The sequence below is a fragment of the Cydia amplana genome, chromosome 21 (genome assembly GCF_948474715.1).
Source record: "Cydia amplana chromosome 21, ilCydAmpl1.1, whole genome shotgun sequence".
NCBI lineage: Eukaryota > Metazoa > Arthropoda > Insecta > Lepidoptera > Tortricidae > Cydia > Cydia amplana.
In genome coordinates, this window is record NC_086089.1 from 5,774,524 (window position 1) to 5,795,514 (window position 20,991).

General features: G+C 37.2%; 1 protein-coding gene across 1 annotated transcript in view; it reads left to right on the top strand.

Annotated features, from left to right (window-relative positions):
- LOC134657877 (transcription factor AP-2-epsilon) overlaps positions 1-20,991 on the top strand; it is an 85,116-nt gene that overhangs the window by 56,342 nt on the left and 7,783 nt on the right. The window contains exons 3-7 of the mRNA XM_063513457.1: positions 3,344-3,490; positions 4,026-4,163; positions 6,121-6,231; positions 7,048-7,102; positions 9,824-10,007. Of these exons, the coding sequence (XP_063369527.1) occupies positions 3,344-3,490; positions 4,026-4,163; positions 6,121-6,231; positions 7,048-7,102; positions 9,824-10,007 (635 nt within the window). The remainder of the gene's footprint in view (positions 1-3,343; positions 3,491-4,025; positions 4,164-6,120; positions 6,232-7,047; positions 7,103-9,823; positions 10,008-20,991) is intronic.

Here is a 20,991-nt window from a genome sequence, read left to right on the forward strand (position 1 = left end):
GTGTTGTGGATATTTTATGTTCAGTCAGCAGCAGAAGTTGCTAAGCGGGCGAGGTGTTCAAAATTACCTTGACGCGCTCTTATTCTACTAACAATAAAGTCGCGACAAGATCATTTTGAACACCTCGCCCGCTTAGCAACTATTGCTGCTGACTGTACAAACTGGATAAATTTTAAGGTTTTACTTGATCATTTAGTCTGTTTGTAAGATGCCCATTTGTAAACATATATTTTGAATGAATAAATTATTTATTATAAGGTTCAATTATGAAAACATGGTGCCGTGGCCACTATATCTACAAGAAGCCTTTTTGTCTATGCCTTTTATGGCTACGCCCGTTTTAATTACATATTTCGACATGGTATTGACCCGATAGGCAAACTTACACGGAATATTTTTTGTAGATAATTATTTTTTTATCTCTCCTTTTTTATTACTTTTATAAACTCACGGGTAGGTATATACATCCCGGTCATTTGATAGGCGTGCGTGCTGGGGATACAGATCCAACACGTAGAGGCCCTTCGGAGAAGTTTGCTGTTGTAATATTACTTTTATTATATTAGAAATACATAATTATGTAACTTCTTTATCTTGGTAAAGGAAACTGATTAAAGGACTAATTTTACTAAACAGATAGGCACACAATGTAATGTAAAACGGTAAAGAAATTCACTTTTTCAAATACGTAGGAAGTATTCGAAAAAGTGAATTTCTTTACCGTTTTAAAGGTGTTTGATATCTAATCTAGGTTTTTTTATGGCTAATAAGTCAACCTTTCTGAGCTAACTGTACGATTGCCTAAAAAGAATAATTACCCTCCTAGAGAAAGCCAACTCGACAGTTGTCCAAAACTGTCAGTAAATCTTACACGTTACCATTTCGTTGACAGATCAACGCATTAACCAACATGTAGATTAAGCTTGATTTATGTGTAATTTGTTTATTACATTAGCCACTTATATGTTGCTAAGTTAGTTTATGTTATCGAATAAGTAGTTTGAATTCACCTTTAAACGCAAGTTGCGCAACCATTGCATTCCAATTGCAATATCTGGGAGACATATAAAAAACTCAAAAATGCGCGTTTTTCCAGAGATAAGACCTAGCTAGATCGATTTTTCGCCCCCGAAAACCGCCACATAGAAAATTTCATCGAAATCGTGAGAGCCCTTTCCGAGATCCCCGAAATATATATGTACCTATACCAGAATTGCTCATTTAAGGTATGAGATAAAAATAACAAGCGATTTATTATATTAAAACACATTAAATTGAAACAATTGATATAAGATTTGGTACAATAGAGGCGTGTTCAGATATTTGTGAGCACGTTGGCCGCTCCGATATATGTATGTGATCGCGACTCTACATATACATATCTAAAGTGTCATTCTATGGAACTTGCTAACTATGTAAACAAAAGTCACTAGTAAATTGACATTGAATGTCAATTCAAATTTATGGCGGTTTGTTTACATAGTTAGCAAGTTCCATAGAATCACACTTTAACTTTACTCCTATTCCTTTCATATGCGTATATTGACAGATGAGACTTTGACAAACACATTTGTAGAGTCTGTGCGGAAATAGAAGAGTCGTGGAATGTATGGAGCCCAATACATTCCAAGACTCTTCTCTTTCCGCACAACACAAACTACCTACATAATTCCTAGCTACGACCGCCATCTTCATCATTCAACATGATTAATCTCAAATGACACCACATAGCCACAGAGGGCCTACCGCGAACGTTCGACGTGTTGCCTCTCTGTCGCACTTGTAAATTCGTACGTAAGTGTGACAGGGAGGCAACACGTCGAACGTGGTTCGCGGTAGGCCCTCAGATTAAATTACAAGAATGCATGCAATCAAATTAATTCAAACATTTACTAATTCAGAGTTCGCGTGCCCGCAGAATATCATTAGCTGTCTGTCTATACGTTCATACAATCATTCTGTCGATGCGTTCTTGTTCATACAATCATACAATTAAATGGAGGCTTTGATGGTACCGCTACGTTCCGATTTCCGATTGACATTTGCCTATGTTGAAAAACCGGACGATTGCGTGTCGGACCACGCGTAATGGAGAGTACAGTCGCCATCAGATATATCGGAGCGGCCAAGGCGCTCACAAATATATGTACACACACATCTATTGTCAGGGCGTTTCAGATATTTTTGAGCACCTCGGCCGCTCCGATATATCTGCCCTAGTAGCACGGTCGCATTTTTATCGTTTATCACCATGCCTGTCACGTTCTATCAAGTATGTAAGTGCAAAAGTGACGGGCATAGTGATAGTCGATAAAAATGGAACCGTGCTGAGCCCGCTGGTGACGACTTTGTACAAGCGATAAGAAAATAGGTACCCATACAAAAGGGCGTATCAGGGCTTTCTTTTTTCAAGAAGGGAAGTCATTTGGAGAAAACTATTTTCTTCGAAAGTATTCATTACTTTCATTAGGCTCAGTTATCTTGATTTGTTTTAATTTCTCAAGTACCTATGAAAAGTTAGGCGCTTTTGAAATTTTTTATCAGCCAATTGTGCATGTAGTCGGGTAAAGCATCTAATCGGGTTTTAATTTTTATAGAGAAAAAACGTATATTTCTCTATGTTTTTAACAAGCAGAAACGTCTGCGAACGATGCTATTAAGCTTAGAATAAATTTAAAAGTGGAAAAATACTGTCAAGTCTCACCCAAGACAGTGATTTTTCCACTTTTAAATCTAATCGAGTTGTTTATGTCATTAATTATATCACACTAAATACCTATGTAGAATAATCTAATCACCTCTAGACAAGGTATCCACCTGACATACACTTTGCACAATAGCCGAGCGCGCAAATTACATCCACACGCTTGTAAAGAGATTTGATTACAAAATTACAATGTAATTAACCTTTATAGCTTAATATGGTAACGGGTACTAAAGAGCCGCAATAATTATGATTGCGGGCTTAGGCGTGAAAGATCTCATTAAGCTTTTGTATGGAAATCAAAGTGACATCGGATGGAGTTATAGATGAATGGTTGAAATGGCATTAGACAGTTTCTCGTAAAAATATATGCTAATTAAGCTTTGTTTTATATCAAACATACTAATATTGTCACTTCGATTTACTACGAAGCTTTTGTGATCAAGATGTCGTAGCAAAATGAGAAGTAGGTACATGATATTTAAGTAGAAATGCTTGAATGAATGGTTCCGGGACGGTTTTTATATGGAAAAGTACCGGGGGCACACGTGTAGTTAGGCGAAGCACCTGCTATACAAAGTTGCCCTAAGAATGACCGATCTAGTAACAGCCTTCTAACCGTTTCTTCTTTGTTCTCAGGAGCGCCTGGGCGGCGGCGGGCTGGGCCTGGGCGGCGGCGGCTTCCGCGGCGGCGGGCAGCCCTCGCTCGCCGACTTCCAGCCGCCCTACTTCCCGCCGCCCTTCGCCCCCGCACCGCACCCCGCCAGCCCGCACCATCAGCAACAGGTATAGACAGTGCACCATACCACAGGGCGGACACGCCATACATCAAAAATGATTTGCGTTTATATGTGTGCGCGGCACGTCTGTACACGCGTCATTGTGTATCTGACGGACTTCTGGCATGCTCTCAGTAGAGCGACTTACGCACACATTTATGTCGCGGCCAGTCGCGGGGCGAGGAAATCCGAGTCGGGGCGGGGCGGTGCGTGTCCGTTCTGTATGATAATACTATTACTTATTCTGTGACCATACCCCTCAGTATGACTAATGTCTATCATGTCACAATCACTTGCTTGCCGACTTCTAGCCGCCCTACTCCCCCCGCCCTTCATTATTATTTTAGTATATCAAACCTCATCAATAGTTATTATGTGATCATTAGATCAAATGAGACCGCGCGTCTTATGATATCACAGTCTTGTCTCACCAACCCTAACACTGCCTATCATTCATCCCTGTGGTCGAAAGCCAAAGTAAAAATATGTTAACGAATATTTTCACAGAATATGTACCTAATAACCATACAATTTGTCTTCAGAACCATGGCATGGAATACAGCGGCGGCGGCGAGGCGTACGCGCAGCACTACGCGCCGCAACAGCTCCTGCCGCGCCACCACACGCACCACGAACACGCGCGATTGCATCGCGACCATCACGACATTCATACACACCATGTAAGTCACACATCTTCATTTTTTTTAATAGCCCGTTTTAGTGTCCCAGTGCTGGGCAAAGGCCTCTCCCCTTTGATCTCCACAACTCCCGTTGTTGTGTTTTTTCCGGCCAATTATATACAGTCATTGAATTAGGTACGGATGAAGGCGTCTAAGTCGTCCCGCCATCTCTGTCTGGGCCTGCCTCGTCCGCGCTTCATAGCTCGGCAAAAAAGTTTTTGAGGTATAATATAGTAAACTAATTTGATTCCCAGGCCACTATAGATTCTATAGAACCAAGTCATAATGAATAAATTTGTTCACGACAGTGCTTGTTGATTGATGTCAGTGATGTATGTCGTGTTTCGTGTATCTAGTAGCTAAAGCGACAAGGTTCTGTGGCCTACTAGGAATCAATTTGGTTGACTATATAATCAAGAAAGAGTATTTTTATCTATATAGTTTATACAAGGGCCCATAACCAGAAATGTGAACAAGACAGATTCATCCAAAATATATGAGATGCAATAAACTACTTAGTAAAATCTCGAAGTCTAACGCACGTAAGAAGCTATATTAATCGCTATAAGTAATACACAAATCCGAACTATTCTATGCTCGCAAATTCTCCCCTCGAAATATGTTATAATATAACGGGGCTCAAAGGGGAACTGCGAAGAAATGCTGCTTACATTTAAGCAATAATAACGAACTTAACGAACAATAATTAGTAAGATTAATTAAAATAACTGAATGCTCCTCGTGCTTATCACTTAGGTTAGGTACTTTAATATTTAAAACTCTTAACTAAATAATGAGAATTATATTTTTCAGAGAAAGCTAAGATTCCCCCGTCTTAGTCTTACCCATATGCCTATTTTCAACAGTAGGCACATTGATTAGGCACTGTGCATAAAATAAGCTAACGTTATTAGTCCTACAGTCCAATATATCATAGTACCAAACCTAACTAAAGTGTCATTCTATGGAACTTGTTAACTATGTAAACAAAAATCACGAGTAAATTCATCATTCAAGACAATTTCAATATGGCGGTTTGTTTACAAAGTTAGCAACTTCCATAGAATGACACTTTACCAATTGAAATCTACGAACTTGAAAATCAAACCCAGTTATTCGATTTCATGTTCGATTTACAAATTCCACAAACCCGATTTCTTTTCAAAAATCGAACGTATAATTTCAACGTATATTTTCGGCTTCAGAACTGAAATGGCATATTTTCAATACATTATCCAATGCAGTTGACCATTAGGCGATGAAGCGTACATTTATGGCAGTGGCACTTTGGCAGATTAGGCCCTAATGTTCCGGCCCAACCGAGACGGGCTGGCGACACAAAGAAATTCACTTTTGGCGGGAAACTCTATGTCATTTTGTGATTTAATGGCGATTGAAGATGAACTTGAATGGATATTTTAGTTGCTGAAATTTCTTGAAGATGTTGACAATGTTGTAATAATTCGCTATTACTGATTCGATTAAGATTGTTATGATTGTTATGTTTGTTGTAAAAAATATTAATTCTATTTATTTACAAAATTATTTTACCTCAGGTGCAGTGGGGTCAATTTAGACTACGGGATAATTTAAACTAATCGAAATAACTTCCATGTTTTAAATTATTAACAGTCACACATTTTTTTCGCTATCTGGACATATATGGCACCTTAGATAATAATTAAAACATGGAAGTTATTTCGATTAGTTACCACGTAGTCTAAATTGCCAGCAACATGTTTTTTTAAATGTAGTTTTTTTTCGAAGACTGGCTTCTCCAAATACATACTAGGACCCAATCCCGGTAAAGGCTAATTTATATGATATACAAATACATATTACACACAAAACACATTTAATTAACATTTATATAATGTTTGCTTTAAGATTATTGTGTTGTTATCATGCCAAAAACATGATATAGGCTTATTTTCATATTCGTTTGTTTTTACAACAGTTGGGGCACAGCGGTTTCGGCTACGGCGGTGGCGAGCGGCGCGCTGACTACGGAGCGAGGGAGCAGCATGAGATCGCACTGCACCACGCACTGCACTCCGAGGAGGCGCCGGTCAGTTCAAACTTGTGTTTAACAGTTGGGGCACAGCGACTACGGCGGTGACTACGCCGCACGAGCTCACAGTGCATCACGCGAGGCAGTCTGTGGAGGCGCCGGTCAGTTCGAACTTGTGTTTAACAGTTGGGGCACAGCGACTACAGCGGTGACTACGCCGGACGAGCTCACAGTGCATTACGCGATGCAGTCTGTGGAGGCGCCGGTCAGTTCAAACTTGTATTTAACAGTTGGGGCACAGCGACTACGGCGGTGACTACGCCGCGCGAGCTCACAATGCATCACGCGGTGCAATCTGTGGAGGCGCCGGTCAGTTCAAACTCGGTTAACAATGAGGGCACAGTGATTACGGCGCTAACTACGGTTACACGCGCTGCACTCTGAGGAGTCATCGGTCAGTTGAAACCAAACTAGACTTGAAACTACGTCTAGTACCTACACCTACAGATCTATCCGATTTCCTTACGATGTTTTTCCTAATTTGTAGTCAGATTACATACTTTCCATGCAGATAGAACCTACACGTCTAAATATTATGGAACGTTCTGAATATTGAAATTGTGTCCTCATGTTTAACATTTATCTAAATTACATTCTATTGGTTTATAATAAAGTCATAAAACGATCACCCCCGGTCAACAACGAATGAATATGTCCGTCAATCCCTATAGGAATTTAATAAAGCAAATTAAGTGGACCCGTAGTTGGAATGCCGGAATTTCTTCCATATATTTTTCCCTCCAATGTTTTCTTAATATGCCAATCATATCGCGAAACCATAGATAAGTAAGTAAACTTGTTTTTTTTTTTCAGAATGCCGGCATGGATGATACTACAGGGTTCATGACTGATCTACCTTTATTAAAAAGTAAGTTTTTTTATTTTTTATTATTATAATGTGTCAATTTTAAGAAAACTTATTTAACGAGTTTGTTACAAATAGATGAGAGCGAAAAAAATCTTATCTGTATAAAAAATCTTGCTTACAAAGTATAAGTAGGCATTTTTTACACACACCCAAAGCCAATGAAACGGGTCACCTTGTATGCATTTGTCCAAACAAGCTGGATATTCCTTTTTCTTCTTTTTAGGGTTCCGTACCTGAAAGGAAAAAAGCGGCCAAGTGCGTGTCGGACTCGCCCATGAAGGGTTCCGTATTTAGGCGATTTATGACGTATAAAAAAAAACTACTTACTAGATCTCGTTCAAACCAATTTTCGGTGGAAGTTTACATAATGTACATCATATATTTTTTTTAGTTTTATCATTCTCTTATTTTAGAAGTTACAGAGGGGGGGACACACATTTTACCACTTTGGAAGTGTCTCTCGCGCAAACTATTCAGTTTAGAAAAAAATGATATTAGAAACCTCAATATCATTTTTGAAGACCTATCCATAGATACCCCACACGTATGGGTTTGATGAAAAAAAAAATTTTGAGTTTCAGTTCTAAGTATGGGGAACCCCAAAAATTTATTGTTTTTTTTCTATTTTTGTGTAAAAATCTTAATGCGGTTCACAGAATACATCTACTTACCAAGTTTCAACAGTATAGTTCTTATAGTTTCGGAGAAAAGTGGCTGTGACATACGGACGGACAGACAGACGGACAGACGGACAGACGGACAGACAGACAGACATGACGAATCTATAAGGGTTCCGTTATTTGCCATTTGGCTACGGAACCCTAAAAACGGCCATGTCCGACCATTCCCCCCTTTATCTCCGTAACGACTGGGTCTAAAATTTTGAAAAACAAAATAGTTTTTTACCTATAGACGACAGGAAAACCTATAGAAATGTGCAGTCAAGCGTGAGTCGGACTTAATGTACGGAACCCTTGGAACGCGAATCCGACTCGCACTTGGCCGGTTTTTCTTCTCAATTTGAATTTGAACACAGCCTGTGTTACACAGGGAGAAAGTGTAACTCATTAGAGATTTGTCACTTGTTTGATTAAAATTATTGATATCAATAACTATAATAGGTACCTACTCTATACTAGTGCCTAGCAATTATCTATCAATATTTTCATTGCACGTCACCCGTTAGTCGAAAGAGGCCTAGTTGTTTTTTTAAGGCCTAGTTCTTAAAAAAAGTAGTGTTGCCTTATTAAAAGTATAATAATTAGCGGCTTAATTAGGTACTCGTGCTATTCGATTACGATTTTTGTCAAGTCATTGGTATTTGAGTACAGGCAGATAAAAAACGTTAAAGTAGGTATTATATATGTAGATTGATATTTCATATTTTTTTACGTCATTCGATATTTGAAGACCAAATTTTGTGGAAAAGGTATCCACAAAAAAGCTTACGAACCGTAAAATATGCGAGGAAAATGCGTATTTTATAAACGGGAGAAATATTGTTGAGAAGAGTACAAATAAATAGGAATTTGGGGGAGAAAAAACATATTTATCGAAAAATATATTTTTGTAAGATTTACTATTAGATCTGTAGGCTAAAAACACATGTGGGATTAATTTATACAATGTTTTACTAACCGTTCAGAAATTATTCAAATTGCACGTGCGTCGATAAAATAAATACATACATATTATTAACTTATCAAATATTTCATTGTTACCCGCTCAAAGATGACCTCTTAAAGATAAAACTGTAATTAGGCCTCATACCGCACTTATCGGATAGGTGTATCGACTTTTCTAAATAGATTGTAAAAAAAAGGCCCATCTCATCTCATGCAACGGGCCAATGAATCGATATCGATAAAATAAAACTATCGATCAATCAATCTATATTTGAATAGAGCATTCGAATTTGGAATCGATACTCGTAAAAACTCGATACCCTAGTATTTTTAATTACACTTCCAAATTTGAAGTTGCATTCCAATTTCAAAACTCGTAGTAGCTAATTGGCTGCTTTTTTTTTCTTTTTTCAAATGGCAGGGTGTTAAGAGCCAGTATGGTGCAGAGTTAATGACATACTAATGTTTATTGTATTAGGGTTGCCATAAAGAAATATTACAATGTGAATGGCTCACGCTGCGTTCATGTTTGGGGCGTGTCGGACGCGGGGAGTGCCATTGTAGAACACGGTGCTCAGAAATTTGTAATCACCCGTATTTTTTTACGAGATACGCATTTATTAGCTGTATTTGTATTGTAGCAGTAATAGGCGCTGGTAGATGGGGTCCGCCGATTTGGGGTACACTGAATGATATGCAGTTCTTAGAACATGTATCGGAGTAGCTGGATCATTGTTTGAATTGAAGTAGGTTCGTTTAAAATTGTAGCAAAGAATGTTCTTTTACCTGTCAAATACTATTATTTATGTATTTAGAAAAAAAATGTAAGTTTGAATAGTAGTTCGATAAAAAAGTGAGACGTTATCAAACTTTATCTTATTAACAATTTACGGACATATTTCTAAGTAGTTCAACATATTCTGTGATGACCTAGCCTGGCAACCCCAGCTAGCAATATTGTCCTTGAATTGAATATTATCTGGGTTAGTTAATTAGGATGGTTTAAAAAATTGCCTGCCCTACCTAACGACACGACAGTCGATATATACCTTTCGTTTACGCTTTATCATATTCTTATGTCTTATCTTTGTCGCAGCGATAAAAGGGCGCGACGGCCTCGGCGGCTCGTGCGCTCCCAACGACGTGTTCTGCTCAGTACCCGGACGGTTGTCACTGCTGTCCTCGACCAGCAAGTACAAAGTGACAGTGGGGGAGGTGCAACGTCGGTTGTCACCCCCAGAATGCCTGAACGCATCGCTGCTAGGCGGAGTACTACGCCGGTAAGTACAGTACCTAGTACCTACACTTGATAAAAGTTTTGGCAACTATCCACAATAGCACCTCATGTTCTACTCTGTAACGGGAAACGTCAAACTTCTATGAGTTTATAACGTTTAAATAACACACTTATTGCGCAGTCTGTGCTATCAAAATCGCTGCCAACTTAGCTTGGTCTAGCTCTACAATTTTATTGATACCCGGGGAATTCATTATCAATTATTTGACTATTTGACGACTGGTCTGGCCTAGTGGGTACCCTGCCTGTGAAGCCGCGGTCCTGGGTTCGAATTCCGGTAAGGGCATTTATTTGTGTGATGGGCACAGATATTTGTTCCTGAGTCTTGGGTGTTTTCTATGTATTTATGTATTTGTATATTATATATATCGTTGTCTGAGTACCCACAACACAAGCCTTCTTGAGCTTACTGTGGTACTTAGTCAATCTGTGTAAGAATGTCATATAATATTTATTTATTTATTTTATAGACAAATATAGGCAATGTTCTGCTCAATACTGTTCGTAATAAATAAACAAACTGGAACATCGCACTAAAACCTGTCCGATAAATTACAAATAAACACTTTAACGTCACATACTCATCAAACCTGACTATGATTAAGACATTAATTCAAATCAAGGCTATAAGATGAAGTCTAAACATAGGTACCTACTCGTAACACTTAATTATGATTCGAATGTCTGTGTCTGTTCTTTAAAGTCATAGAGATTCAACGAGATTTAGTACCTTTTTTAACTAGGATCTTAAAGATATTATTTCCTAACTTAGATTGACTTGAGTGGTCTTCAAGTCAGATTCATTACAATTAAGTCTTAACTTAGGTATTCTTAAAGGTAAAATAAGTCAAGGCTAAAATACGACATAGCTATACCTAGCGAATGCTAGTTTTATATTGCGGTTATATCCGTGACTAGATAAAGCTGCTTTTATGCATTATTAAAGGAAACCTAGCGGCAAATATAGATATGTCGTTTCAGCCGTTTCTCAACAAAAATGTACTGACTCTACTTTGTCGGCGGTCTCTAATGACATGAAAATCCAATAAGAATACCGACGTACAAAGTAGATTCGCTAGAAAACGTCTAAATAACATCATTCCATAAATCTACATACAGACCATAAAAACAATACGCACCTGACGTAAGGCCATTATTATAATGCCTTCGATAAACGCTAGATAATATTTCAGTTAACTTCATGCATAATGTACTTAATAATTCATTTTAAATATTTTTTAAGTACAAGCCGCCGCTACCAAGCCTCTTGTTTAAGTACAATAACCTCTAACCGCCCATACGTCAAACCTTGCCAAGCAAAATGAAATTTTATTTTGTCAACACAAAGTTCAAATTAGAATGGAACAGGAGACCCTTTTATAGGTCTCTGGGCGGCTAGAGGATAAAGCTGGAGAACTACCTATAGCGGCGCGCGAGCGATAGTTTTGTTAGCTTTGCGAGTTCTATTGGAGTTAGCTTTCGACTAAAAATTCAGAGGAAGGAAACATAAGACAGTCAAGACAGAAATAATATTCACGTATTAATTAACGTAGATAAGCGTTTTGGCCGTTTTCTACTATAACGACTAAAAAACTGGGTATTAAGAAGTTATTTTGGTAAAGAGGTTGTATTTATACGATATTTTATCGGATATACCTAACAACGGAAAGTGTATGCGATATGCGATATACGACAACTCGACAAGTTTGACTTGACGATAGGTACCTAAGCGATGATAAACTTATCGCATCGCATGTCTATGAGCGACATGCTGTCGATAAACTTTTTTTGCACTAGCAACACAGTGTAGCTCGGTTTGCGGCCAGTGCTTCGTCTGCTATTAGATGCTTTTTATTCGCGGTTGGATCTGGGTCGTGTTTAAACACACATTCATAACTGGTTTATAACCGCTCTTCCCAAGTTCAATTAAACTCGTAAATTGTAACAAGTATGCATTATTGGAAGTCCTACTTTTACTGGTCAATCTAAAGCGCGGCGAAGGATATACTGTGTGTCTCACCCAAGGAAAAGGAACCTTACGTCATGGCGTTTACGCACGAAACGCCGCAGCTATTTACTATGTAGCATCAAGAATAACGTAAAAGCCAAGTCCCTTTCTGTAAACATTTTTTTTGACCGGATGTCTTCTAGTGATGTGACAGAACATAGTTAAAGGTCAAATGGACTCTATGTTAACTACATTGTATGGTATAACATAAAGTATCTCATTAAATGTCAGCGGAGCCGACAAACCACTTTGCAACTAATAAAAACCATACATATTTATTGCTAAAAAGAATTAACACTTAAGGATTAGTATTTAAAATAAACTAAGCAATTATTGTAAAAAATAATAATGAGCCAAAATACTTCACACATTAAAAAGAGGTCATTTAGTTAATAGGGCACATTAATTGAAAGATTGTCGCGCGACAAGACAAAGGTGCTGTCACCGTGGACGGTAACTGACGTGACATGATGATTGAACGTCCGTGAAATAATTGCCAATAGTGACTATTATTTACGGCCACTTTTATAAGGATGACCGGATGCCGGGAAATGGCAACTCGCTCGTACTGGCATATTAGTGCGAGCGAGATGTGTAGAAAGTCGTAAGTTAGGCAGACATTTGCGAATATGTCAGCTTGACACTGATAACTTGATAAGGTAGTCGTGGTAAGGCTACAGGTACACCGATGGTCAGTAAAATAGCTTTCATTAGTACGACAACTCATAATAGGGTATTTGACTACTAGTCAAATCAGTATACTGTCAAAACGATTATGCTACTATCATAGAGAAAAAAATACATAGAGTGCTCACTCCATACATCAGTTTTAGTACCAAAAAGACTATTAGCATCTAGCATCGAGTAGCGGAACTATCAGTACTGCTACTTGACAATAGATGTAGCACCGACCGGAAAGTCTTATGCTGTTGACACTGAAATTAATAGTCCGAACTGATGTATGGAGTGAGCGCTCTTGTCTTACTATATTTCTCTATGCTACTATGGAATGTATATGACACACTAGCATGAGTGTCTCAATCAAATCACCTACTCTTTATAGTTTTATATGAAATTTTAAAATAGAAATTGTGTCTTAAATAACTGGTGTCTACGTTACTGTATTAATCTTCTGGTGCTTTATTTCACGCATGGTGTAATAGTATTTTATGCAACCGTTGTTTAAAAGGGGTCAAAAAAGGCGAGTGGCGTGAGTAACAATTTGAGGCGCAGCCGAAAATTGTTAATAAAGACGCCACGAGTATTTTTTGACTCAGTTAAACAACGTTGCATACAATACTTTTTCTACGACCAAACCAAACAAATTTTGAAAACAAATTGTAAATTAAACAAATATTTTTCATTCAACAAAAATAATACTTTAAACAAGTGGAATCATATAGGACATATATGTAGGTAAACAAACCAAACCCGGCCACCGCGCCCCGCGCCCCACGGCCGGTTGGTCAGCGACACCTTCTGGTAACTCATGAGGCCCTGGTACTTGCTCTTAGTTAAATTACAATTTTGGATAGTTTTTTTCTCGATTTTGGCCACAGTAGCCTATGGAGACTAACAAGCAACGCTAAGCGGTGTTCGTAGTCTATGGATCTTGCTATATTACGGGTGTTACATACGAGTTTCTGATTTCTGAAGCAACTTTATTGTTTCTACTAGTTAGTACTCATCTGTCAGAGATGACAATTAAAATTAGGTTGGCAACAATGTATTTCATACAATATTTTTTTAAGTGGTGATTACACGAAGTATCGTAAAAGTACCAAAAAGATACTGCGTGTATGCACAAATACTTTTTTGGGGAATAGACTAAAGACTTGTCTTGACAACTATAACATAGGGGTATAAAGGTGTGTGTACGACCTTTTAAATGACAAATAAAGGTACAGGAGTAGAAAAAATAATTTTCACCTCAGCAGCTCGAACAAGGGTACTTTGCTACTTAAAAACAGTGAGCAAAATCGCATTTTGCTCACTGAGTGGGACAAAATGAGCAAAATGCGATTTTGCTCACTGTTTTTAAGTAGCAAAGTACCCTTGTTCGAGCTGCTGAGGTGAAAATTTAATTGTTGGTATATCTTAAGAAAACATGAGTTAATAGAGGTAAGTGATGAAGAAGGAATACATTTTTCGGGTTCTCTAATATGTTCTCACTGCTGAGGTGAAAAATGTTGTGTACTACACGAGATCAAAGTTATTTACATCTCGTGCGCTTTTGAGTCCCTTACTACGCTCAAGATTCTAAATTAGATTCACTCGCTACGCTCGTGAATCTATTATAGAATCTTTCGCTTGCACGGGACTCAAAATAAGCACTCGAAGAAATATCAAACTTTGATCTCTTGTTGTACAAATAACTATTATTTTAAATACAGTCAAATACCTACCCTATAGTCATAATCAATAACTCACCGACTTATCTTAATAAAAAACCTAGATTACACTTCTCGGTCACGAAAATCACGAATCGGCCTCGTTAGTGACATAAGTGAGGCAACACTGGTATGGCAAGACAGTGATAAGCATGTGATAAGTTTAACAATGCGATTATTATTTTATGCTAATATAATATTGTACTATCTCGCGGGCGACAACTATTATGTATCATATTATGACATAACTACAGTATTCAAGGTTTATTGGCATTGCATTACAATATTAGATTTTGTTTACGTTATACGAAAATGTTGAGTGATGTTCCTCTCAGTATGCTTGCGTGGAAAACTTAACAAGATTTAAATTTAATTATTTAAAAAAACATTCATATTATTTCTACTGAATTTATTAAGCCGATTGATCAAACGAACTTACAGATGGTTACAGAAATTATACTTATTTAATTTAAATTTTAAAATTAAGTTGATAAATTATGTATTTAAACAATAATATTACCTATATTGTATTCTCTCAAATACTCGCAAATATTTTAAACTTACAAGTTAAACAAATAAAGTTAACATAACACCAGCAAAAATAAACTTCTCAAGATGGCTTAAATGCGATTAAAAATATAATTTAACTTAATAAGGTGGCCACGTAAATTGGCAAATAACTGTTTAATGATTACTGCTCCAACTCCAACTATGTATTCCATTACTGTCACTTCAATGCATTTGCAATTTTATTTCACATATATATATACCTACATACATACATTACATCAACCTTGAATAGGTCATCGGGTACTCTATTAAAATTGCCGTCTTAACACGTAAATTAGGTGACATGTGACATTTTCTCACTTTACATATATCGTTGCTTTTACTAAATATGTATGTCTGGATATAATTACGAAGACCAGGAATGTAGATTATTCTTTACAATGCATTACAATGTCAGAACACATACGACAGTTTTTATTTTGCCGCCATTTACTCGATGGGGTTGATGGGATAGAGATAGGAGACTAGGAGAGATGTAAAAAATGAAAATATATTTAGTGGGTATGTTAATAATAAATAAAGACAATATTTAAGTAAACATCCACATAAAAAAATATATATTAAATTAGAAATCTCTCAAAAACAGATTTGCTAATCTAAGCTTTTTCATATTTTTGTGACTGAAATAAATGAAGCGTTTCTGGTACCTAAGTGATAATGATTAATATTAATCCCGTGTTAAACGCGATTATTTCGTTAATATAAAGTAAATAATTGTAATAAATTGATTGCATTTTTAATAAAGCGAAAAATATCTCTGTTTTGACAATCGCCGCGTAATGAGGGCAATTACGAGCGCGTTCGAAATTCAATTTTAAAAACCGACCGGCGACATTTATTTATTGTGTGAAACGGTTTTTAATTTGTAATTACGGCTATTATAAGGATACTGCATGAATTATTGAACCGACCGGATAGATAATGCCATTCATGCGTAATTTGCCTATTTCTGTGGAATGTGTAAAAGAGTATTTAGCGGGCTTGGCGCTTACGCCATTGTTATAACGATGTTCTAGTAAAAAGTGACGTACAAGTTGTAAGCGCCAATCACACTAAAGCTCGTTTTTGCACGTAACGCGATATTTTTATTGAGGTGTAGGCAATTTCTACATCGCATTTTGACGTACATAAATCTTATGCCATTATCTTTGTTTTTGGATCAAGATTTTAAAAACGTGTCAGGTTTTATTTTTGAAACTACTGAGTTACCTACCTACCTAAATATATAATGTCCAAAATAGGTAGGTATATTATATAAAGCTTTGGCTTGGCTAATTAACTTGTTCTTAATCAACCTATTTTTAGGGCATGGGCGTATTGGGCGTATCAATACGAAGAAAGCACCTTACATATGCTGACACTTAATTAACATTACTATCTACCAACACACATAAAGAACCCACTCGAAATGTCCCGTAAAAACCGCCGTCAAAACAGTACCACAGAATAAGTAATTGACCGAAGCGTAGCGAAGGTCTACGTTTTGACTCGGGCATTTTGCTTTTGTATGTCCGGATGTTCTCCTCTACAGGTCACAATTCTCAACTGATTCTTGTGAAATTTTGTGACCAGATTCTATGAGTAAATAATTTTTTTTGTCGATCCCGTTTTTGGAAATTTTCAAAAATGGAGGAGTTGTGATACCTCGCGCTTAAACAAATAGTCGTATCGATATCATAAGAGTATTTTCTTTTTGAGACATATTTACATAGTAAATGGCAAAAAATGCAGAAAAATTGTATTGCTGGTTTAGGCGGTATTTAGATATTTAGTTTGTACTCGAGAATGAGTAGCCGAATTTCGTCAGCGTAGCTAAGAACTATCATGGCGCGTTTTGTAAACAATCGCTTTTTTTGTTTGCACACAGAAAGTCTGGGTTCGATCCCTAGTAAGACATAACTTTTTGTATTTTTTTTAATAAATTAAAATCTTTGTATTGTTGATTGATCAAACCGCTGTGTGGCGCTGTCGTCGTGCACGGTCCCAATAAGCTATGCTGTATGCTCGCGAGGTCTACAGCTCACAGAGCCACTAGTAGTATTATCATACAGAACGGCCACGCACCGCCCCGCCCCGACTCGCATTACCTCGCCCCGTGCTCGCCCCGCGACATGAATCTGGCGGACTTCTGGCGTGCTCTCAGTAAAGCGACTTACCCACACATACACAATGACACGTGTACAGACGTGCCGCGCACACATATAAACGCAATAGTTATTTGTACAACAAGAGATCAAAGTTTGATATTTCTTCGAGTGCTTATTTTGAGTCCCGTGCAAGCGAAAGATTGCAAGCTAATTTAGAATCTTGAGCGTAGTAAGGGACTCAAAAGCGCACGAGATGTAAATAACTTTGATCTCGTGTAGTACACAACATTTTTCACCTCAGCAGTGAGAACATATTAGAGAACCCGAAAAATGTATTCCTTCTTCATCACTTACCTCTATTCACTCATGTTTTCTTAAGATATACCAACAATTAAATTTTCACCTCAGCAGCTCGAACAAGGGTACTTTACTACTTAAAAACAGTGAGCAAAATCGCATTTTGCTCATTTTGTCTCACTCAGTGAGCAAAATGCGATTTTGCTCACTGTTTTTAAGTAGCAAAGTACCCTTGTTCGAGCTGCTGAGGTGAAAATGATTTTTGATGTATGGCGTGTCCGCCCTGTGATAGTACAGTACCACAGCCATTATTTCGAAACGCAACACAATGTCTCATAAGTAGGCACGCCATTTCGATTTAATCAATCGTGGATTATTAATGGATTTTAAGCTACACAATATGAGTTACTTATACTATTTTACGTATATCTTTTCAAATTAATTGAACTTGAAGAGATATCAGACGTAGCTTTTCAAAAACGGAACGCGATTCGATATTTTTTTTAATAATCGCATTCGGACATTTCGGACTAGAGTCAACAATCTTTTTAAATCAGCCGCTCGAATCGATACGTACTGGCCATTAGTTTGTGATCTGTCGATTCATCCGATTTAGTTTTCCATTGATTCTAAATTCAAATTCATTGTTTGGCTCGTTAGTCGCGGACGGTTAGATCTTTTGTCGTTGGTTAAGCGGACGTGTGAAAATATTAACGATTGGATGTAACGGTATTTTCTCTAATTGCGGTATTTGGTATCTTTTGATCGGAATATCTTATTCATTGACCGAGCCACGAGATTATCATTATACGCTTTGAATGTGTGAACGACCCAGTAACGTAAAGCAAAAAAAGTCGCCCGCAGTAATTTCGTCGGTGTCATTTTAAAAGCTTTTTTCTACTCATAATGGTTGAATTAAGATTTCGTATACCAAACATGGGTAGTTTTCATGAATGTGCTCCCAGCTCAATTATAATATTCATTTCGAAACGGTTTAGTCAACTATAATGAATTTGACCAATCACGTGGCAACGCGGTCCAGTGGAAAAGACACCAAGGCGCGACTATTTCATGAGAAATACCTATTCATATACATATTATGCACGCGTTGATGTTTTTTGTACTACTGAGATAATTTTCTTTAATAACATATTTAGGTTTTATAGTAGAAAAAGTATAGTATAAAATAGTATATGTGACATTATCTATGAAAAGGGACCTTATTTTCGATGGCGGTTACGCCATTATTAACGATGCTCCGATATAAATATAATGCCGCGCGACGCTGTGCGGCGTAAGCGCCATCGACAATAAGGTCCCTTTTCACAGATAATGCCCCATATAAATTCTGGTACCTTGTTGTGGCATACACGGTACTCGACCGAAAGCTCTCTATTATATCACGATTGTATAAAATACTATTATGTAGGTGTACCGTTTCATTTTTAGAATTATACCTAATCAATAAATTATTTTATATTTCCACATATTAAATAAAATATTTTATAAATAAAGATATTCAAAGGTATAATAATCCACGTATATAAGTTTTATTGATTATATTCTTGTTTCAACAATAAAATATGATAATCGTCTTTTTTAACAACAATAAAGTGTCGGATTTTATGAGCGGAAGTAATAAACAACAATAAAGGTTCACAATCGTTAACGCTGTTTTAAAACCGCAAAAATATTCAATTTGTTCATCTATACTTAGCAATAAATTACGTACATGACTTATACGTAAATAATAAAAAGTTAAAAACCGGCCAAGTGCGAGTCGGACTCGCGCACGGAGGGTTCCGCACCATCAACAAAAAATAGAGCAAAACAAGCAAAAAACGGTCACCCATCCAAGTACTGACCCCGCCCGACGTTGCTTAACTTCGGTCAAAAATAACGTTTGTTGTATGGGAGCCCCACTTAAATCTTTATTTTATTCTGTTTTTAGTATTTGTTGTTATAGCGGCAACAGAAATACATCATCTGTGAAAATTTCAACTTTCCAGCTATCACGGTTCGTGAGATACAGCCTGGTGACGGACGGACGGACCGTACGGACGGACGGACGGACAGCGGAGTCTTAGTAATAGGGTCCCGTTTTTACCCTTTGGGTACGGAACCCTAAAAATTGAGATTAGTGTCCATTTTTTAAGAGGCAACAGGAGTGGCAATTTCTCCATACAAACGTACTCGACTGTTTCCTCCGTGGGTTTTAAAGCCAGAGCAATGATTTTTTAAACACAGATTAATATTGTCAATATCTGTGTCGGACCGTTTTGCTTTTTTTGATATTTTTGTATTTTAAGGCGCTGGAGCCCTTCAAAAATGGCCCAAATGACCTAATTGACTATGCCGCAATGAGAGGCGTGGTATTCAAAACTGATATCAATTAGCCAAAAAATAAAACAGTCCGACACAGATAATTTGTGAGAGTCAGAATGGCGGGTGTATGTAAATAAAATTAAACAAAAAGCATACCATATTTTAGTACCTAATTTGTACTATTTGGTACCTCATATAAAAAAATTAGTACCTCACGGTATTTAAAGTTATCAGCAAAAAACGTTACACCCGCCAACCTGACAGTCAGAATGGCGGGTGTATTTTATTATGCTATGATCCCGCGATTATTGATAAATTCTATAAAAGCCAAATTTTAGTACCTTTTTAGTACTTTCATATTCAATTATAAATTGAGCCATTTTATTTGTGGTTTCCGAGTTATACTCATTTTACACTTTGCATTGCTATTAAAAAAATTCAGGCGCTTTAATTTTTCACCGTATCGATATCGTTTTTAAGAAAAAACGCTACGCTACAACTATTTTTATTACGCCAGGATTTAGTACCTTTCATGATTAATCTGTTACCCTTTCACGGTTAATCTATTAGGTTCAATTAACTATGAAAATTACGTCTTACAAATGGCCAGGCGCCATGTCAAAGGATTCTTCCTAAGAAATTCCGCTCTTCATTGTGGCCTCATCTGTAGTGCGAACGATTTTAGTTTAGCTGACCGATTTTAGTCAACTAAAATACTCGCCACTCGACTAATATAGTCCAAACTAGGCTATAGTGTTTTTTTTTTCAAAAAACTGTTTAAGGCATAGTATGTAGGTACATGTACAGGCATAGGCTATCAGACTTTGGAACGTTCTCCCACTCTCTATCAGGTAAGCGCAGACCAAATTCACATTCAAGCGTACCTATGCTGCGCAAGCATTTCCTTGACAAACTTTCTTCTTCGTCAACTTAATGATTCACACTAGCTAGGTATACAGGTTGGCCAAAAAATAAGTGCATTTCCGTTGCCAGGGAGGTATATTAAGTATAGATATTAGATTAATAACCTATCGGTGTTTGACTGTTTTATATCGACTACTTTTTCAAATGTCGTTATTTTATCTAAATAAAAACGTGCAAGCCGTGTTTGTGCAAGATTTTCGTAATGTACCATTATAAATTTCATTACTGAACCCTATTATAGTAACGGCACCAGTCATGGGACATTTAAGAGGAAATCTGGAGTATTTGTGATATTTCCCTGATACATGTAAAAGTACTACCGCTTAGCTTGTTAAAAGATGAATATCCTATCCTTCTTTCATGTTT